General features: G+C 30.8%; 2 protein-coding genes across 2 annotated transcripts in view; both read right to left on the reverse strand.

Annotated features, from left to right (window-relative positions):
• LOC18587231 (putative disease resistance RPP13-like protein 1) overlaps positions 1-20408 on the reverse strand; it is an 84391-nt gene that overhangs the window by 8919 nt on the left and 55064 nt on the right. The gene's annotated exons all lie outside the window — the stretch shown is intronic.
• On the reverse strand, positions 13574-17103 carry LOC18587224 (putative disease resistance protein RGA3). Its single transcript, XM_018128890.1, has 4 exons — positions 16898-17103; positions 16453-16745; positions 13944-16355; positions 13574-13581 (listed from the first exon to the last, which is right to left on the reverse strand). Exons 1-4 carry the CDS (start codon positions 17101-17103, stop codon positions 13574-13576), a joined length of 2919 nt encoding a protein of 972 aa, XP_017984379.1.

Raw genomic sequence — 20408 nt, forward strand, 5'->3', positions numbered from 1 at the left:
ATTTTAATTCTAATAATTTATCCAATTATTAATTATAAAATTTATTTATTTAAAATAAAAGTATAAATTTTTTTAATATTTAATTTTTTTTAAAATATTACAACATACAAAATATTAATTAAGTATTAGATAAAAAAATTGTTTAAATTGAAGAAGATATTAATTACATGTGCCGGTGTAATGTCCTATAATCCAAGTCACGAGTGAAACACTATAGAATTTATGAGTTGAAAAGTAAAGAATAGTTGGCAAAATGTAGTGTCAGTTTCATCTAGATAAGGTTGAGAAGAACTCTCATTCTCCCTAAACCTTCTCTGTTCATTTCTTTTTTTTTTTCGTAGTTTCCTTGTCTCTGTTGTGTTGGTGGGATGTCCTTTCAAAAATTTAAGATCAAAAGTTTCAACTGTAACAATTAATAGCTAAATATTTTTTATTTTTTATAATTAAGAGTTAAGGTGAGAGGTATCTTACGCGTGTAGGATACGTGCATGACATGAATGATGATTTGTAGGATAAAATATAGAATGATAGTTTTGTTAGAAAGTCTTTTCGGTTAAGTCAAAATCATTCAAATTATGATGTGACGTGTAACAATTAAATTTTTTAACATGACATGTAATAACTAAATCTTCAATAAAACGCGTAATAACTATATTTTTTAACATGATTTGTAACAATTAAATTTTTCAACATAACGTGTAACAATTAAATTTTCAATATGATGTATAATAATTAAATTTTTAATATAATGTCAATGTGTAATAATTATAATTTTTAACATGACATATAACATAACATATTTATTGTACTAATAAAAATAAATCTTTTTTTTTATCAGAAATTGTGTGTGAAATGGTGTAAAGGTGACTCTGAAAAATTGAAGCAGAAAACAGAACAATTGGGGAATCTTTTACGATGGACCCACACGGCTTTGACGCTAGAACGCAGGGTAGAATTCATGTATCAATTTAATTCCCACAAAGCGCCTTTTCTTTGTGATTTCTATATCTACTTTCGTCCGAAGCATGGTTTATTCGGAGTAAGAGAAACGATGGACCCCACTCTTTGGCAGCTCCTACTTTACAATTATTCTACTTCACTTTATCAAATGTTGATGAAGGGATTGTAAGACTAGGCTTCCATTTTAGCTCATAATTATCTATCAATTATTTTATCTAAATTTCCAAGTCAATCTTTATCAACCAATGCTCCACCAACTGAAAGTTATGGTTTATCTCTATTTTTAGATATATACTATTACCCCAAAATTTTAAGTTTCTTATACTTATAGTTGTATTGATTGCACTTTTATCAAAAGTTTTTCAAGAACTAGAGAGGTTTTTTTTAGATTTGATAATTTTGAACACAATTATATTTTAAGTTTCTTATACTTAAGCATTGTGTGATGCCACACTCTATGAGTTTTATGAATTGGGAGGAATGATTTAAGTATTTTACTGGAAAAAGATGAGATGGAGATGAAATATTTTTCATAATTAAAAAGAGATTTATGATTGGAATCAAGGCTATTGAAGGAAACAAAGTTATTGACGAGTTTAGGGTGATGGTTAAATCCACAAATTTTCATTTCTCTTATAAAAATGAAAAGTTCTAAATAAGAATTTTTTTAGATTTCTCTTAAGAAAAATGAGTTTAAATTTTAAGCTTTGTAAGTTGTGGAGAGATTTTAAGAGATTCATCTAGTTCTGTGGTAGGTATCTTCTTTGAACCATTAGCGAAGCATGACTTGAAATATATTGATTTGATCATGGCAATCAAAATTGCTCATCATGTTTTTAGTCTATTTTTTTGGATGGGTAAGAAATCTCTTATTGTTTACACTGATTCCAAGGTGGCTTTATTTTAAGAGCGTAACTTGAATCCAAGACCACAAGATAAATAGAAAATATTTAGTAAGATTGATAAGTTAAGGTCTGTGCATACTCTCAAAGAAGTTAACATCTTTGCGGATTCTCTTGTCAAATTCTTAAGCCGTATATATAATGTACAAGTAATCAATAAATACCCTATACTCACCCCAAAGGACAACACCTTACAAAAAAATTAAGGAGGAAAAAAGTACACAAAGATCATATACAAGAGGAAACAGTTAAATTGATAAAAGCAATTAAAATATGAAACTAAAATCCTAATTTGCAAGGACGTAAACTGATTAGTAGATTTTACGACCTTCATTTGATTTATTTTTTATAATATAATTTGATAATGTATTTTGTTTGCTATGCCTCTCAAGTAGCCCAGAACTACAAGCTAGAAATAAGTTCAAAGATTGATAATGAAAAGACATAAGCCAACCTAATTATTATCGTTCTTACCAAGGGAGAAGTCAATGAAAACACCTTATTAGTCAACTAGATACATTCTTATGATTTCAACCTTCATAAGGTTACCAGCAAACACAAGATGATATACTCAATTTTGAAGTTGGGATTTGTACATATTTGGGCTGGAGATGCCAAGAATTTGAAAAGCTATATCACACGTTTGAAACCATTTTCATTTCCTATTGATAAATGCATCTTTCATGCTATAAATTAAATCCAATACATTTGAAGCGCATGTTTGGCCAACTTATGAACTAGTTACTTCATTCATTAGGTGTTGAGTGAAAGTTTCCAAGTAACTTCCTTGTTCTCCTCATTTCCAAGTCTATGCTAAAGAATGGTCTTCTCTTCTTCTCTCAAAGCAATTAAAAGCAAAAGCGTCTTTTCCTTAGAAATGACCTTTTGTAATATTCCAAGATGATAAGAGTTAGGCATGGAAACCTACTCATAAAATCCTTTGTACACTACTCAGATTAAAAATGAAAAAGAAAAAGAAATTTTCCTTGTATTGTACCTGAAAATCATAAAATAAAAAATGACATAATACTTGAAAATGTTCTTGAATTATTAAGAAAATTTTAAATAAATTTTTATTTTTATATTATATTCAATTAAATTATTATATTTTTATTTTTAGTCAAATAAATAATCATAATTAATGATTGATTAATTACTCACATGATGTTGATATAAAAAATAAAAATATCACATGATTATGATATTATGTCACATCAATATATCATTTTATCATTTATTATATCATACCAACATGTCATGTCGACGCAATATAATATAGATTGATAAATAATATTTTGATTAATAACAAATTGATTAATTATTAATTATAAAAATTTATTTAATTCAAATAAAAATATAAATACTTAATTGAATAAAAAATAAAATCTTTATTTAAATTTATTTAATAATTTAAAATTTTTTAAATACTATGACATTCAAGATATTAACTAAATATAAAATATAATGTCCTGTAACCAAAGTCACGAGTCGAACACTAAAGAATTTATGAGTTGAAAAGTAAAGAATAGTACGAGAAAATGGGGTGTCATTTTCTCTCAAAGTGCTTGTCTCTTAAGCTTTTCTGATCATTTCTTTTCTTTTATGTAGTTTCCTTGCCTTTGTTGTGTCGGTGGGATGTCCTGTAAAGTCACGAGTCTTTTCATTCTTCATCTTCTCCACTCCACAATGTAATTTTCAATGACCACTAAAACATGGTTAAGTTTTAGTTTTTAACAACAATAAATTTTATTTAAATACCAATAATTAGTTGTACCCAAAAAAGAAATATCAATAATAAGAGTGGTCGTATTGTGTTATTGAAAATGTATTATTGTTATAATCAAATTAAAATTTTATCTCATGCTTTGTTTAATTATTTTTTAATTTTAAGCTTTGCAGGTTTTGGAGAGATTTTAAGAGATTCATCCAATTCTATGGCAGATATCTTTTTTGAACCATTAGCCATCCATGACTTGAATTATACTTATTTGATCATGGCAATTAATATTGCTCATCGTGTTTTTAGTTTATATTTTTGGATTGGTGAGAAATCTTTTATTGTCGAGATGGATTCTAAAGTGGCTTTATTTTAAGTGCGTAACTTAAATTCAAGATCGTGAGATAAAAAGAGAATATTTAACGAGATTGATAAGTTAACATTTGTGCATACTCTCAAAGAAGTTAACATCTTTGCAGATTCTTTTGTCAAATTCTTAAGCCCTATATATAATGTGAAAGTAACCAATAAATATCCTATATTCACTCCTCATAACAACACCTCACAAAAAAAATTGAGGGGAAAAAAAGTACACAAGGATCATATACAAGAGGAAACAATTAAATTGATAAAAAATTAAAAAGTGAAACTCAAATCCTAATTTATAAGAACATAAATTGATTAGTAGATCTTACTACTTTCATATGATTTATTTATATAATATAATTTGATAATGTATTTTGTTTGCTATGCCTCCTAAGTTGCCCAAACTACAAGCAAGAAATAAGTCCAAATAATAATGAAAGGTCATAAGCCAACCAAATTATCTTCTCACCAAAAAATAAAAGTCAATGAAAGCACCTTATTAATCAACTAGATACATTCTCATTATTTCAACCAGGTTACCAGCAGTCACAGGAAGATGAACTCAGTTTTAAAGTTGGGATTTGTACATGTTTGGGTCGAAGGTAGCTGCAGTGATCGGACATAACCTGATAGAGAATAAGTATGGTACAATTGAAATCAGATAGTTTTCGTGTACACAAGGTATCCAGCTATCATCTTCACCTATTCCCATGCGCTTGTGGTCAAGATGCACTTTCTAAACAATGAAAAAAATAACATGACAAGGTCACGTTGACTGATAAATAAGGGCAAAGAATTTAGATTTGAGTGAATATTAAATAAAATCTAAAAGTAATTAGTAATAATATGCAAGTACAGATGAACAAGAAATCCAAAAATCTAAGCCTTAATACACCTTTGATTTATTGGCAATTTGACATGTATCGGGTGTATGTATGCTCTTATGTATTATACAAAGAAAAAATATTATCTATCTTGAAAAGGATCTTATGATTACAGTTTTTCAAATTCTGACCTGTATAAAAAAGAGCTACTATTATCAAATATGTAATTAACCCTTTCCAAATTAACAAATAATCTTTAGATTTTGGGAAAAACAAAGTAGAATGTGAATTTCCTGATTTTGCCCCCCTTTCGCTTGATGGTACAACTTTCAACATCTTTAATAGGGTAGAAATTGCGTCAGCGGCTCCTACCTCATCTAGACAACCAAAACCCCTCGCCGTATGTTAAATCCTTATCGATGCTCTCATTTCCATGGATTTCTCTAAAATCCATTTTCGTCCCATCTTGTTCTGTCAATAATTTCTTTTATAAAATCGTTTTGATTAAATTGTTAACAAAGGAAATCATGTAATTATTGTACTTTCATTTTATTATTAATAATTATAATTTTTTTTTTTGTGAATCCTACCTATCAATTTACATAATAATATATAACTATCATAACATTAAATGTAATAAAAGTTTCAAATACAAATTTTGATATAACAAAGTTAATATAATTTTCAAAAGATTTATAAATAAAATAAAATAATAATCTCAATATTACAATTAATTTAACTTTTTAAATTCAACATAAATTTTTAAATTTAACTAGTTAAACATGAGTAAATATACACATATAAGGATATAAAAAATAAATAATAGTATAAACGGGGCAGGACAGGTGGGCGGGGCAACCACATACGTCTTGTCCCACCCAACCTATCAAACAAAAATATTGCCCCACTCCTAACCCGCCTTACTTTTCAATAAAAAAAAAAACCCTCATTCGAGGTGGAATCCATGGAGTAGCTTGGACTTTGCCATCCGTACCTTTGAAATAGGAATGAACATGTAATCAACTTTTACACAATATATGTGGGCTATGTTGAACCCCTTGCAACTGTTTTAATAGAGAGGTTGGATTTGATCTTGTTTAATTTGTTACTAAGCAACATCTAAAGGAAATTGGAAACGTTTCAAATTGTTTTAGGATAGTGGAACTTGAAGGAGGAAAGAAAAAAAAAACCTATAAGTATATCCTTTTGATGTGCAACATATAAAGAAAATGGTGGAGCTATATTTGGGTGATTCCAAATTCGGTTGAATGCTTTATTAGAAAGATCACGAGGAATAAGTTCAATCATAAGTCTTCTTCACTGAATGGCATAATGAGAACACACTAGTTATGGATGACGGATGAAAAACCAAAGAATAAAGAAGACAAGCAAAACTCACTGTTTAAATAAAAGAGAATGCAGAGCATATAAAGCTGGAAATGCACCGTTTTACTAAGGAGATTTATTAACCTTTTCTTTAATTTTCTATTAAGTTAGTTGAATGTAATTATTATGCCTTTTCTTATTTACTTTACTATTTAAACACTGTATATATATTTTTTCTCATTGAGCATTGATTGAATAGAAAAACCTTGAGAAATTTTCTCAAGGCTATGTCGTCTTGTTCTTTTCTTCTGCTCATTTCTTGACATGATATTAGAGTAGCTTGGAATCCAACTGACAGTCAGTATTCTTTTACAGTAGCAAAAGGACTATTTCATCAATAGAGGACAAATTTGTTACCTATTCAGCATCAATATTTAGTCTTCTTGCTACTACATCATCACTCAGGTTCATCTAATCCTTTTAGTAAAATTTACTCTTTAGTGTTTAGTTCTTAAGAGTACTTTATTATCATTTGAGAAATCATGGCTGAGAACATAAAATCTAGAACTCAGTCTGGTACACAGACTAATGCACAAATCAAGACTCAAATCACCAAAATATCACATCTAGTAGACCCTCAACCCCTTTATTACCTACATCACACCGATAGTCCTAATTCAGTGGTTATTAGCCCCAAACTTACCAGCAACAATTACATAGCATGGAGTAGGTCTTTTTTGCTAGAAATATCTATTAGGAACAAAATTGGTTTCCTAAATGGTTCCATACCTAAACCTCAGGGTACAAATCCTCTTTACCTATCTTGGACCCGTTGTAACAATTTATTGGTAGCTTGGTTGCTTGATTCGATCACACAATCAATAGCCTTAACCATTTTCTTCATGGACTCAATAGGTAAAATATGATTTAATTTGTGAAATTTGTCCACTTGCAAAGCAAAGAAAACTTCCCTTTCTTGTGCATATTCAAAACATAAAAACAGCTTTTGAATTAATACATGTAGATGTTTGGGGTCCATATAAGACACCAACATTATCTAATCAAAGATTCTTTCTCACTATAGTGGATGACTTTACATGATTTACTTGGATTTTTCTCATGAGAAGCAAGTTAGATGTTCTATCAATAATTCCTTCTTTCAACAACTATGTTCAAAGGCAATTTGGTTCTTTAATCAAATGTATTAGGTCAGATAATAAACTAGAACTAAGGATGACAGATTTCTTTGATAAAACTAGAATCATACATCATTTATCATGTATTGAAACTCCTCAACAAAATGGAATTGTTGAGAGAAAGCATTAACATATCTTGATGGTAGCTAGGACCTTAATGTTTTAGTTCGATATACCTATGCATTTTTTGGGAGATGCAGTTTTAATAGCAGTGCATATCATTAATAGAGTACCTACCAAATTACTACAAAACAAATCCCCATTTGAGTTATTATATGGGAAGCTACCTTCTTATGACCATTTAAGATTGTTTGGGAGCTTGTGGTATGTGTTTACACTGTCACACAACAGAAAGAAATTGGATAAAAGAGCCTTCAAATTCTCATGTCATAGGCTGCAAATGGGTTTATAAGGTCAAGCTGAATGCAAATGGCACTGTTGAAAGGTACAAAGCCCGGCTAGTTGCTAAGGGCTATAATCAAGTAGCTAGGCTTGACTATCAAGAAACATTCAGCCCAGTTGCCAAGCATACAACTGTCAGAGTATTTTTTTCTTTGGCAGCAACTTTGAATCTGAATTTATCTTAACTTGATTTAGACAATGCTTTACTAAATGGTGATCTAGAAGAAGAAGTGTATATATAACTGTCATAGGGGTATGAAATCCAGAGGGGAGTATCCGCAAGGAATACAACTTGTTTGTGAACTCCATAAGTCACTATATGGCCTGAAGCAAGATTCTAGGCAATGGAATGTCAAGATTACTTCCCTAATTCTACAATATGGGTTTCATTAGTCCATTACAGACTATTCTCTATTTACCAAGAAAGAAAAATATGGTAATTTCATTGCTCTATTATTATATGTAGATGACATATTGATTGGGAGCACATCATCGCAGGTTGTAACAAAAATGAAACAATTTATGAGCTCACATTTCAAACTCAAAGACTTGGGAAAGGTCAAGTACTTTCTTGGATTAGAAATAAAAAGGGTTTCTTGAAGGAATTTCAATATGTTAATGGAAATATGCCTTAGATCTCTTAGAGGAACATGGGTTGCTAGGGGCTAAGGCAATATCCACTCCTATTGACTACAACCACAAACTGTAGAAGACTCAAGATGGGGACAGGTTAGTTAATCCAATAAACTATAGGCAGATAGTTGGAAAGTTATTGTACCTTACATTTAACAGACTAGATATCTCATATGCAGTGCAAATACTATCATAGTTCATGGACAAACTAGGGCTCAAGCATCTCACAGCAACTCACAGGGAATTGAAATACCTTAAAGGTTCACTAGGACAGAGGATCTTGATGAAGTCTAAATAAAATTTAAAGTTATCTGCCTACTATGACAGTGATTGGGCAGGGTGCCAAGATTCGAGGAGATCAATGAGTGGATACAATATTTTTATTGTGGATTCCTTGGTAACATGGAAATCAAAGAAACAGCCTGTTGTGGCAAGAAGCTCAGCAGAAGCAAAGTACCGGTGTATGGCATCAACATGTTGTGAAGTTGTTTGGTTAAAACACTTACTCTCAAATTTTGGGATAGAATGTATAGATGTTGTAATCCTTTATTCTGACAGTCAATCAGCAATACACATCAACAAGAATCCAGTCTTCCATGAGAGGACCAAGCACATTGAGTTAGATTGTCATTTCATCAGAAAGCAGGTGCTTGAAGGTATAATTAAACCAATGTACATGTCAACCAATTTGCAACTCGCAGACATGTTCACTAAGGCATTAACACCAAGGTAGTTTTACAATCTTCTAAGCAAGATGAATGTTCATAACATTCATATGTCATTTTGAAGGGGAGTATTAGAAAGATCACGAGGAATAAGCTCAATCCTAAGCCTTCTTCACTGAATGGCAAAATAAGAATACTCTAGTTGTGGGTGAGGGATGGAAAAACCAGAGAATAAAAAGAGACAAGTAAAGCTCACCGTTTTAAAAAAAGAGTATGCAAAGCATATGAAGTTGGAAAAGCATCGTTTCACTAAGGAGATTTATTAGCCTTTTCTTTAATTTTCTTTTAAGTTAGTTGAATGTAATTATTATGATTTTTCTTCTTTACTTTACTGTTTAAACATTGTATGTATATTTATGCTCATTAAGCATTGATTGAATAGAAAAAACCCTGAGAAAGTTTCTCAATGTTGTGCCGTCTTGTTCTTTTCTTTTACTGTAAATGAAGTAGTTTTCTACACTTCTACTGGCTAATTCTAATACTGTAAGCACATGGCCAATGAATAATGATCACTTTCTAACGTAATAGAAAAATAGTAATCACTTTTTTTTTACTCTTCTCTAAAACGAGAGAAAAAAACTCAAATTACCATTTTTTTTCTTTTTGTAGTTTCCTTGCCTTCGTTGTGTCGGTTGAATGTCCTTTCAAAAGTCACGAGTCTCACAAGAAAATATAGTCTTTTTAGTGCAAAATGTGGTGTCATTTCATTGTTCATCTTCCCCTTCACTCCACAATGTATTTTTCATTTTTTAGTGACCACTAAAAAATGGTTAAATTTTAGCATTTAACAACAATAAATTTGATTTAAATATCAATAATTAGTTGTACCCAAAAAGGAAATACCACTAATAGGAGAAGTGGTATTGTGTTACTGAAAATGTATTATTCTTGTAAACAAATTAAATTTTTTATCTTATGTGTAGTTTAATAATTTTTTTAATATTTGTGTTTAAGATTTTGAGATGAAGTGTTCATTTTGAATATTAATATTGGACTTGAGATGAATTAATGAGATGAATTAATGTCAAATCTTAAAAGGTGGGGTAATTTATCTAAAAAAATTAGATTTTTAACCCTAACATTTCATGAACCATGAATATGGATAATGCTAAGAAAATTCAATTGTTTGATTACTCACAAATAGCATCAATAATAAATATAATAATTTTATAATTATTTATTTTTTATAAATAATTGGATAATTGGACATTTTAGCATTTTTTCTATGAAAATATTTGTATTTAATTTTTATTACTGTAAATTTAGATAGGTAGATCAAATTTATCTTTTATTTTTAAAAGGATGTAATTTTTATTACCGTAACTTTTAATTGATTAAAATATAATTAAATATTATCAATAAAAGAATGTTATATAAAATATTTTAATTTTTTATCATTTTAAATTAAATTAGAAAGTATAATGATAAATTTATGTCCATTTAAAGATGAATGACAAATTTAATATACCATGTTAAATAGAATAGTAAAATTTATATAATATGTCCATTTATGTTAATGCTATCTAATAAAAAAAGTAATTTCTAGCATCCTTCTAAAAGTTGAAGCAACTTATTTGCTCCAAAATTTTCACATGGAAAGATATTTGACTAATACTCAATTTGGGGTTAAAATTTTTAGGTTTTGGTCAATTTAGGGCTAAATATTTCAATTGTAACAATTAAAGACTACACGTTTTTGGTCTCCTTACAATTAAAATTGTAACATCATGTGTAGCAACTGCATTTTTCAATATAATATGTAACAATTAAATTTTCAATATGGCATATAACAACTATATTTTCAACATAATATGTAACAATTATTTCCAAATCAGTTGCCATGTCATCAACTCAACTGATTTTTTGTCGCGTGTGATACAATTTCTATTCACTTATCAACTTAACCCTTAATTATAAAGAATAAAAAATGTTTGACCTTTAATTATTACAATTGAAATGTTTGACTCTTAATTGTTACAATTGAAACATTTGACCCTTAATTGAAAAGATATCCAAAGGTTTAACCCCAATTAAAGCATTTAGCCAAGATATTTTATTGATATGAAACATTGCCAACAGATTCTAATAAAATGTAATACATTGTAACACATTATGCCTACGTGTCAATATATGAGAGGTAATACTTTTGTAGGTTAACACTTTCATATTTTTTAAATAACGTAATAAAATGTACTAACTAATTTATTTTCAATGCTAATCATTCAAATATTTGTTGTATTAACAAAAATAAATCTTTTTTTTTATCAGAAATTGAGCGTGAAATGGAGTAGAGGTAACTGTGAAAGACTTGAAGTGGAAGTAAAAAGCAGAGAAATTCAGGAATATTTTAGGATGGACCCACACGACTCTTAAGTTAAAAAGCAGAGTAGAATTTATGTATGAATTTGATTCCCACAAAGCCCCTGTTCTTGGTGATTTCTACATTGGAAAAAAGTTGAAACATGGAAACTGCATATCCAATTTCGTCCGAAGCTTGATTTATTAGAGTAAAAGAAACGTATAAAATGGAGGCATCATCTTTAGAGTAGGAGACTCTTTGGCAGCTAGCCCTCCCCAGTCCCCACGGTTGGACCTACAGACTTAATAATTGCCACAACCAGAAGTGCTCCAGCTCATACTTCACAATTATTCTACTTCACTTTATCAAAAGTTGATAAAGACATGATGCTTTAACAAAGAGCATGCTATGAGATGGCTTAAATGGATTGTAAGACTAAGCTTTCATTTTAGTTCCTAATCTATCGATTATTTGATCTAAATTTCCAAGTAAAAGTTATACTTTTACTCTAGAACTTTGGACTTTCTAATACTTACTTATCTTGACTTGCACTTTTACCAAAAGTCTTGCGAGAATTAGATGTGTTTCTTTCAAAAATAATTGTTGTTTATAGGTTTGGTGTGATTTGTACCGCATGAATTGCTGTCATATATTAATTTCATGGTATTATTCATGAATTATCTGATGTTATATTTTTTAATGCTACCATTTGTATTAACCAAATTTATTTCATGAAATATTTCAATTCTATTGTTTTTTTTCTTCAAAATCAACGAAATTAAAAGTATAATGATTACTTCACTCTAAAAAAAAAGTATAATGATAACATTCAATAAAATTATAAATATAATGAAAAACTTTAATATTAAGTCGTGACAAATTTCGCCATTATCACTGTCCAATTCATTCTCAGGCTCTATATATAATGTGCAAGTAACCAATAAATTCCCTATATTCACCCCAAAGAGCAACACCTTTACAAAAAATAGAGCGAAAAGAGAAGTACACAAGGATCATATACAAAAGGAAACAAATAAATTGATCAAACAATTTCAATGTGAAACTCAAATCCTAATTTGCAAGTATATATATATATAATTTGATAGTGCATTTCGTTTGCTATGCCTCCCAAACTACAAGCAGAAATAAGTTCAAAGATTAATAATGAAAAGTCACAAGCAACCTAATTATCATTCTTACATAAAAAGGAAAAGGAAAAGTCAATGAAAGCACTTTATTAGCAACCAGATACATTCTCTTGATTCCAACCTTTGGAAGGTTACCAGCAAACACAAGAGGATGGACTCAATTTTGTGAATGTTATGGCCAGAGGTACCTGCAGTGATGGGACACAACCTGATAGAGAAAGAGTATGGCACAATCGGAGTAAGATACTTTCTGTGTATCTAGGGTTTTTTTTTCCAAAGGGAGAAGGGGATTTGAACTCTGTTTTTTAAGCTGGGGATTATACACCATCCAATGAGTTAAACAATGAAAAAACATAATATGACAAGGTCACATTGGTTGATAGATAAGTGGAAGGAATGAGATTTGCGTAAAGATGAACAAGACATCCAGAAATCTAAGCCTTAAGACACGTTCAATTCATTGGAAATTTGACATGTATTGTGTGTATGTACATATGGTATGTATATGAAAAAAGGGTATGCAACCTCCCAGTGTGCCTACAAACAACAAACATAACACTTTTCATCGTTCCAATCTCAAAATGAAGGTCCTGATTAATTTCATATTCATGCAAAAAACATAAAACAAATCGACAGGAGAGACATGAATTACTCAGACTTCCAAGTGTACTTTGTCAAGGTGATACTTTGTCATTCCAAGTATCCTTAGCAGAACATTCAGTTAACCATTGATACCAGGACAATTGTTCTATTTGACTTGCAACATCTTTCTTTCTTTTCTTTTGTTCACATTTTCTATTCTTTTCTTTCTTTTCCTTTTGGCCAAGTATCCTTAGCAGAACATTCAGTTAGCATGCTACCATGATCACCACCTTAGTGTAAGACTTGCATACCTGCAGTAATAACAGGGAAATGTCATTTTTTGAAATCAATGCTCATATAATCTTAACAAAAATGACATGAAGCAAAATAGTAGTAGTATTTAGTCACCTGGCCTCCAATTTGATTATAGATAAGTGACCATCTTCTAAACCATGAAATGAATTTGCAAAAGTGGATCATACTACTCTATTTATCAGTAATCTGAAAGTTTAGAATGAACATAAATCAACAGATTTTAAATGAAGTTACAGTAACAGAAATTTATAAAAGAAAAAAAATCTAATACAATAGTTCAATCAGAAGCAATTGGTTCCATTATTTTTTTTTTTTTTGAAAAGTGAATTTATTCAACCTCAATACTGGTATGCCATCTCAAGTCTCTTGTCTAAATGCCCAAAGACTACCGTGGCATTAGAGACCTGGTATGGGTGTGTAAACTCGAACAATTACATTAAGAAAGCCAGCCAAAAAATTTGGTGGCTGCTCAAAGAGATGGAAACCATAAAAATTAAAAAAAAATGCCCTGTGAAACCAAATTTTTGGAAATTTGAGGTTGTATATACCATGGGGTAGATCTTGGAGATTTGTACAATTTGAGAGGTAGAGCACTTTGAGGTTTGTGGCGGGCAAACCAATTTCTGGAAAGGAAACCAAATTTGTACATTCTATGTTAATCTTCTGGAGATGGCAGAGCCTGTTCAAACCTTGAGGTAAATAATTAATCTTATCACAATCAGAGATAAGAATACATTCAAGAGCAGCATTTTGTTGAATTTCTTGGGCTATTGATTCTAGCTTTGGACAATACTCTATTTGCAATTCTTTTAGCCCTCTAGGTAACTGACCTCTTGATGATAAAGATACAAGAGATGAACAACCTAAAACATTCAAGTGCTCAAGAAGAAATGCACTGTCGATGTTGATATTCTCTCCCTCATCCCACAAACAGCGTAAATTATGACAAAACCAAATCCTCAGCCTATTCCGGCTCAAAGGCAAATTGCTCTTTGAAAGCGAAATCAGTTTCGGGCAAGACTCGAGCACTAGCACCCTAAGCGACGTGAAGGACTGCAAGGTTGTTGATATCTTTTCTAGCTTTTCACAATCCTCTACTACCATACGTTCAATGCTGTAAGGGATCTTCAATTGCATCAATTCTTCTCTTTCCCCTTCTACCCCTATGGATAAAAGTTGCGCACAGCCTCTAATTGTCAAATTACCAAGGGACATTGACTGAGTTAACAATCCCCAATTGTTCTCTCGCGAAGAGAACAACTCTTCACATCTAAGAATCTTAAGGGATTCCACTCTTATTGATCCTAACCTCAAACATTCTCTTGTACAAGTAAACTTGGGAATGTTTGAAAAAAAGACTTTTTGTAATGAACTATGATCTGCAAACCCTTTATATACTACCTTCTCGCATTCATCAATTTCTAATTCTGAAAGCTTTGGAAAGCTTGAAATTGAAATTTCCAATTTCTCACAGCTTTTAATCACAAGTTTCTCCAATGCAGGAAGCGATTCCGGTATACTTCCCAACAGTTCGGAGCAATAGCAAATATGGAGCTCTCGAAGTTTCGAAAATTTCATGGCTTCATCATCAACTTCCCAATTCTCCCAGTTAAGCATGTATCCAAATCGTAAAATCTCCAATGATGAAAATGCATTTGGTGTGTTTTCTCCTAAGAACTCGAGTCCAACACTAGTTACATTATGCAATCCCTGGATGCATACTTCTTTCAACAATGGCAATTTCCCAATTGATGGCAATGACATGCAATTTAGACAATTTATGAGGGATAAAGATAGTAAATTATTGAACGAAGAATCTCCTACCCATTTTGCCAATGTGTCACCACAATAGCCCACAATGGTGAGCTTCTTAAGCTTTTTAGAAGGTTGAAGCGAATCCAACACCTTTTTCTCAACTTCTTCTGTTGCATTACCAAAGCAGCTACACCATTTCAATTCTAACCCATCGAGTCCCATCTTCTCTTGTAACTTAGCCCCACATGCATCTTGAGTTTCAATAACATTTTCTAACCCAGAAATACAAAGTTGACCCTTGAGTTTGGTTAAATCCTTTAGCTCCCTTATTTGATAGCCCTTTCTTTTACCGGCGACAAAATTAGAAAGTGTTTGAAGATTAGTCAATCTACCAAAATTACTTGGCATGCCTTGTAATCTAATTGCATCAATGATATCAAGATGACATAGGTTCACTAAGTTTTCCATCTCTGAAGGTTGCTTCACAAGGTGCTCACACCTCCTTAACAAAAGGGTTTCTAAATTATAGAGGGTGCTTATTGACTCAGGCAAGCTTCTAATAAAGGTGCGAGAAATATATAGGTAGCGTAAGTGTTTTAAATCTCCTATAAAATCTGACAACACTTTGATCTTATACCCTTTCAAAGAAAGCACCCTCAAGCATCTCAAACATGGCAACAAACATGTTAGAACATTGCTGGTTACAAAGCCATTACCATAACTTGACAACCTCAATGGCAAAAAGGTTCGTAAATACTTTGCTTCCCAAATGCCTTTAAACTTTTTGATGCCATCACACTCATCAGCAATGTAAGATAAGTGGCGAGCCTGCTTTGAAATTTGCTTATCACGCTCTATTCTAAAGCATATTTCTCCAGCAACTGATTGAGCCAGATCATGAATGAGGTCATGCATAACAAATCGAGAATTATCGTTGCTGGATATTTGCAAAAGAGACCTTGATAGTAGATTTCTAAAGTACTGGTGACCCAAATCTTCAATGCGTTGTCTATCTCGTGCTTCTTGTAGAAAACCTTCTGCCCTCCATAACAAAATTATCTCTTCTTCTTCAAATTCATAATCCTTAGGAAAAATGGAGCAATACGCGAAGCATCGTCTCAAATGCGGAGGAAGATGATGGTAACTTAATTGTAGAGCTGGAATTATACCACATTGATGTTCTGATAATTGCCATATCTCACTCTCTAATATATTTTTCCAAGCATCATGTTCAACATTCGTACGTAACAATCGTCTCAAATGCTCAAACCCATGCTTTGAGGTCAAAATGATTTTGGATACTAGCATCATTGTAAACAAGTTGGGCCAAGGTTGTCTTACCAACCCCTCCCATGCCAACGATGGGAATCACAAAATTTCGTTCATCATCACTCTTGAAGGGCAATTCGAGTATTGTCTCCTTGTCTTTGTCTCTACCATAAACATGAGTTTCGATCTCCACAGAAGTAGGCTGCGGCCGTTCTTCTATCCTTTTGGATCTACGGTAGTCTCTCGTTCTCTTCTGCAACTTTTTTTTCTGTGGTTCTAAATCTTTCAATCTGGCAGTGACATCATTTATCTTGGACATCATGTCCCTGTTAAACATAACAGCGATGTATGAATCAGAAATCATGAGTCTGGGTTTCTTACTTGAGCTACCTCGACGTTCCATCATCAAATTGCGCATTGAAATGTCGGTTGCAATCTCGTCCAAAATGTCCTCCACGTCGTATGCCAAGTTCTGCACGAATCTTTTAGCTGCCTCTCCTCAGCATCATCCAGCACTGCACGAATCTCCAGCAATTCCGTCTTCAACTTCTCGATCTCCAGGTGGATCTTCTTTTCAGTAGCAAATTGCAGGAAGTCAGAAGAGACCAACTTGTCTATGAGAAAGTCTAAGAACTTGGAGACAACAACTTCTCGTATAGCGGACAGAGCATCAAAGAAAGACATGGTTGCGTTCTTGCAAGAAATTGCAGGAAATCAAAGTAGAGATAATTCAGAAAAGGGTGAAGCTAGAGGTGAAAGTTAGTCACGATTAATTGAATTAGTGATCACTTTGATTTGTCCTTGTGTCCACCGATATTGAGAATACTTCAGAGATGGAACTTCCCGATGCATGTTTATTGGAGTGATGTTTTAGCCTGTTCTAGATGTTTAAGATGCTCCCCTGAGAATGATTGGAAAATCAGAATGTAGGAATATTAATTAAGCATAGGACCCAGAACCCAACAAGTTTTAATTGTATTTTAATATTCCAAAGAAGATTGGGCGGCTGACCAGGGGTCGTTTGGACACACAACATTTTTTAATGTTCATTTTTATTGGATAAAATATACATAATTTTCAAATATTTAATTAGGTAAAATAGTTACATTTTTATTTTTTTTAAATGGCTTCCTATTGTATCCTCTAATGGATTAAAAAAATTACCACTTGTAATTGAACATTAATCACTTTCTAACATAATAAGGAAGTTTTAAATTCTCTTTTCTAAAACAAGAGAAAAAACTCAAATTTTCGTTCTTTAAATCAAATGATTCATGCACACAGAACTTTCCAAAAAAAAAAAATCAAATGATTAACCTCAACTCTAAAAAATTGTAAAACTTGACAAATGCAATATGATGCAAGAGCAGCAAATTAAACTTTCAAATTTACTATTATTGCTTCGTTCCCATACACTACAACTCCCCATTGGGAGTCCAAACCTATTTGAAGCCTTTATGAATCCCATGACTATCGACATAAGACAAGTAATTAAATTTGAAATTATTTAAAAAAATTTAAAAGTTCAAAAATCGTTTCCAAAAATATTTAGTTGTATAGAAAATAGTTATAGTAAGTCTAATTTTATTGTAAGGTCAATTCATATGATTTTAAAAAAATAATTAAAATCTATCTAACAGGTTAATAAGTAAACAACATAACTAATTTTTTACGTTAATCCATTTTATGTTTACAAAATAGGTAATTGTTGATCTTATCTTATTTAAATGTTATTTAATTTTTCTTTTTATTTTATATTTTACCTTAAAATATAATAATAATAATATTTTTTTATTATTAACATTCTATCTAACCAATTTAATTCAATTAAACTTTTTATCATAACTTATTGCGTTAACTCTTACACATTTATGTTAATATTTGAATAATGTTTGTTTCACTTGTATGATTTTTTACGTTAATTCTCATAAATTCACATAAAGGTTTTCAATTGTTAATTTTTGCTATAATTATTTTTATCCTTGTTATTATTTATTTGTAAATTAAAATTTGTAAATCGTGAAATACTTTTAGCTCGATAATATAAATTTAAATATTTAATTTTTACAAAAATTATACACATTTATGTTAATATTTTAACAATGTTTGTTCCATCTTTATAATTTTTCATTCTTTTTGTTATAAAATTAAGTCTTTAAGAGTCAAACACTACAGAATTTCTGTTCTTTTCTTTTCCTTTCTTAGTTTCCTTGCCTTATGCTGTGTCGGTGTGATGTCTAGTTTCCAAAGTCATCAGCCTGACAACAAAATGTATTCTTCAAGAGTCAAACACTATAGAATTCTTTGTTCTTTTCTTTTCCTTTCATAGTTTCCGTACCTTTGCTGTGTCGGTGCGATGTCTAGTTTCCAAAGTCACCAGTCTGACAACAAAATGTAGTCTTTAAGAGTCAAAATAGGGTAAAATATTCTTACCCTCTCACTTTGAATTATAATTTTATACAAGTTCATTAATTTTTGAAAAAAAAACTCCACTCCTAAAAAATATTTTTTATTAAACACATAAGTTCAACTATTAATCAACTGTTAATGTTTCCGTTAGTTTGATAATGTGTCAATAGTGAAAAGATAATTTTACCTTTTATTATTTTTAAAAATTACTATTATTTCAATTTTTTTTACAAAAAAAAAAAATCAAGAAAGCACCGTTTGGTGCTCCCCAAGGGAGGGAGCACCGATCTAGGAGAGGGTGCTCCCTTCCCTAGGGGAGCACCTGTCGTGGGGTGGTCAGCAGGCGAATGGGAGCGTTGCCGGTCGACCACAATGTTTTGAGAGAAAAAAAAAAAAAAGAAAAAGAAGAAAGAGCATTTTAGTTATTTTATATTTTTGTTAACAGTGTTTACATTTTTGAATAGAATGTTTATTTCGAAAACTAATGGACCGTCTGAAATTATAACTAAAGTAACAAAGTGACAGTTTTTTACTCGTCAAAATATGACATCATTTTCATTGTTCATCTTCTCCACCACTCCACAATGTATTTTCATTTTTCAATGACCACTAAACAGTGGTTCAATTTTGGTTTGTACCTAAAAGGAAAATACCAATAATAAGTTGCGTAATTGAAAACTCATTATTGTTATAAACAAATTAAATTTATTTTATGCGTAGTTTAATAATTTTTCTAAAGGGTACCTTATAATTAAGAAAAAAAATAAGGAAAGAGATTGGATGCTTTAAAATTGATATTTTGAGGAAAACTGAAAATTAATGAGAGTTTTCTTTTGTTTTTTGTAGAATAAAAGTGAATATTTAAAATAACAAAATTTTAAGCAGAATAATATGACCAGTTTCATGATTGGAAAATGGGAAGTTCATTAGTTATCGAGTGAAAGTTTGCAAATGCAAAGAATGGTCTTCTCTCTCTCCCCTTCTAAAAGCAAGCAAAAGCAAAAACCTCTTTTCCTTGGAAATCACCTTTAGCAGCATTCCAAGATGATGGAGTTACGTAGAACATCATCCAAGATATGTATGAAGAATAGGAAGAAGAACCCAACAAGTTTTAATCTTATTTTAATATTACAAATTGTATTGGACGGCTGACCACGAGTAAATATGTATATATTTACTAACATTTTTAAATATGTATATATTTATTAATTTAAAAGAAAAACAAAAAGTGTAATGAAAGTGATTAGATATTTGGATATTGATATTTTAAAAACAAATATATATTTATATTTGATAACCATGGGTATATTGATCTTAAGTATTATTATTGAGAAAGATGTTGTGGTTTCATTAATGAGTAAATCTAAAAATTTATATAAAAAAATACCACTTGCTAAGCAAATGATCCATAAACAATAATCACTTTCTCTATTTCATATTAGTTGAAACAAAATTACTTTATATAAAAGATCTCAAAATTCTCTTCTCTAAATCGAGAGAAAAAAAAACTTACATTTCCATTCTTTAAAGCAAATAACCAACCTCAAATCTAAAAAGTTGTAAAACTTAACAAATACAAA

The sequence above is a fragment of the Theobroma cacao genome, chromosome 10 (assembly GCF_000208745.1).
Source record: "Theobroma cacao cultivar B97-61/B2 chromosome 10, Criollo_cocoa_genome_V2, whole genome shotgun sequence".
NCBI classification, from domain to species: Eukaryota; Viridiplantae; Streptophyta; class Magnoliopsida; order Malvales; family Malvaceae; genus Theobroma; species Theobroma cacao.

What these genes read in the sequence shown, in the direction of transcription:
- LOC18587224 (XM_018128890.1), bottom strand. Translation starts at nt 17,103, where the DNA reads ATGTCTTTCTTTGATGCTCTGTCCGCTATACGAGAAGTTGTTGTCTCC. An exon ending in GAGAGGCAGCTAAAAGATTC is followed by an intron (nt 16,746 to 16,897) that starts GTGCAGAACTTG and finishes TATGTTTAACAG; the next exon opens with GGACATGATGTCCAAGATAA. An exon ending in ACTTGTTTACAATGATGCTA is followed by an intron (nt 16,356 to 16,452) that starts GTATCCAAAATC and finishes AAAATATATTAG; the next exon opens with AGAGTGAGATATGGCAATTA.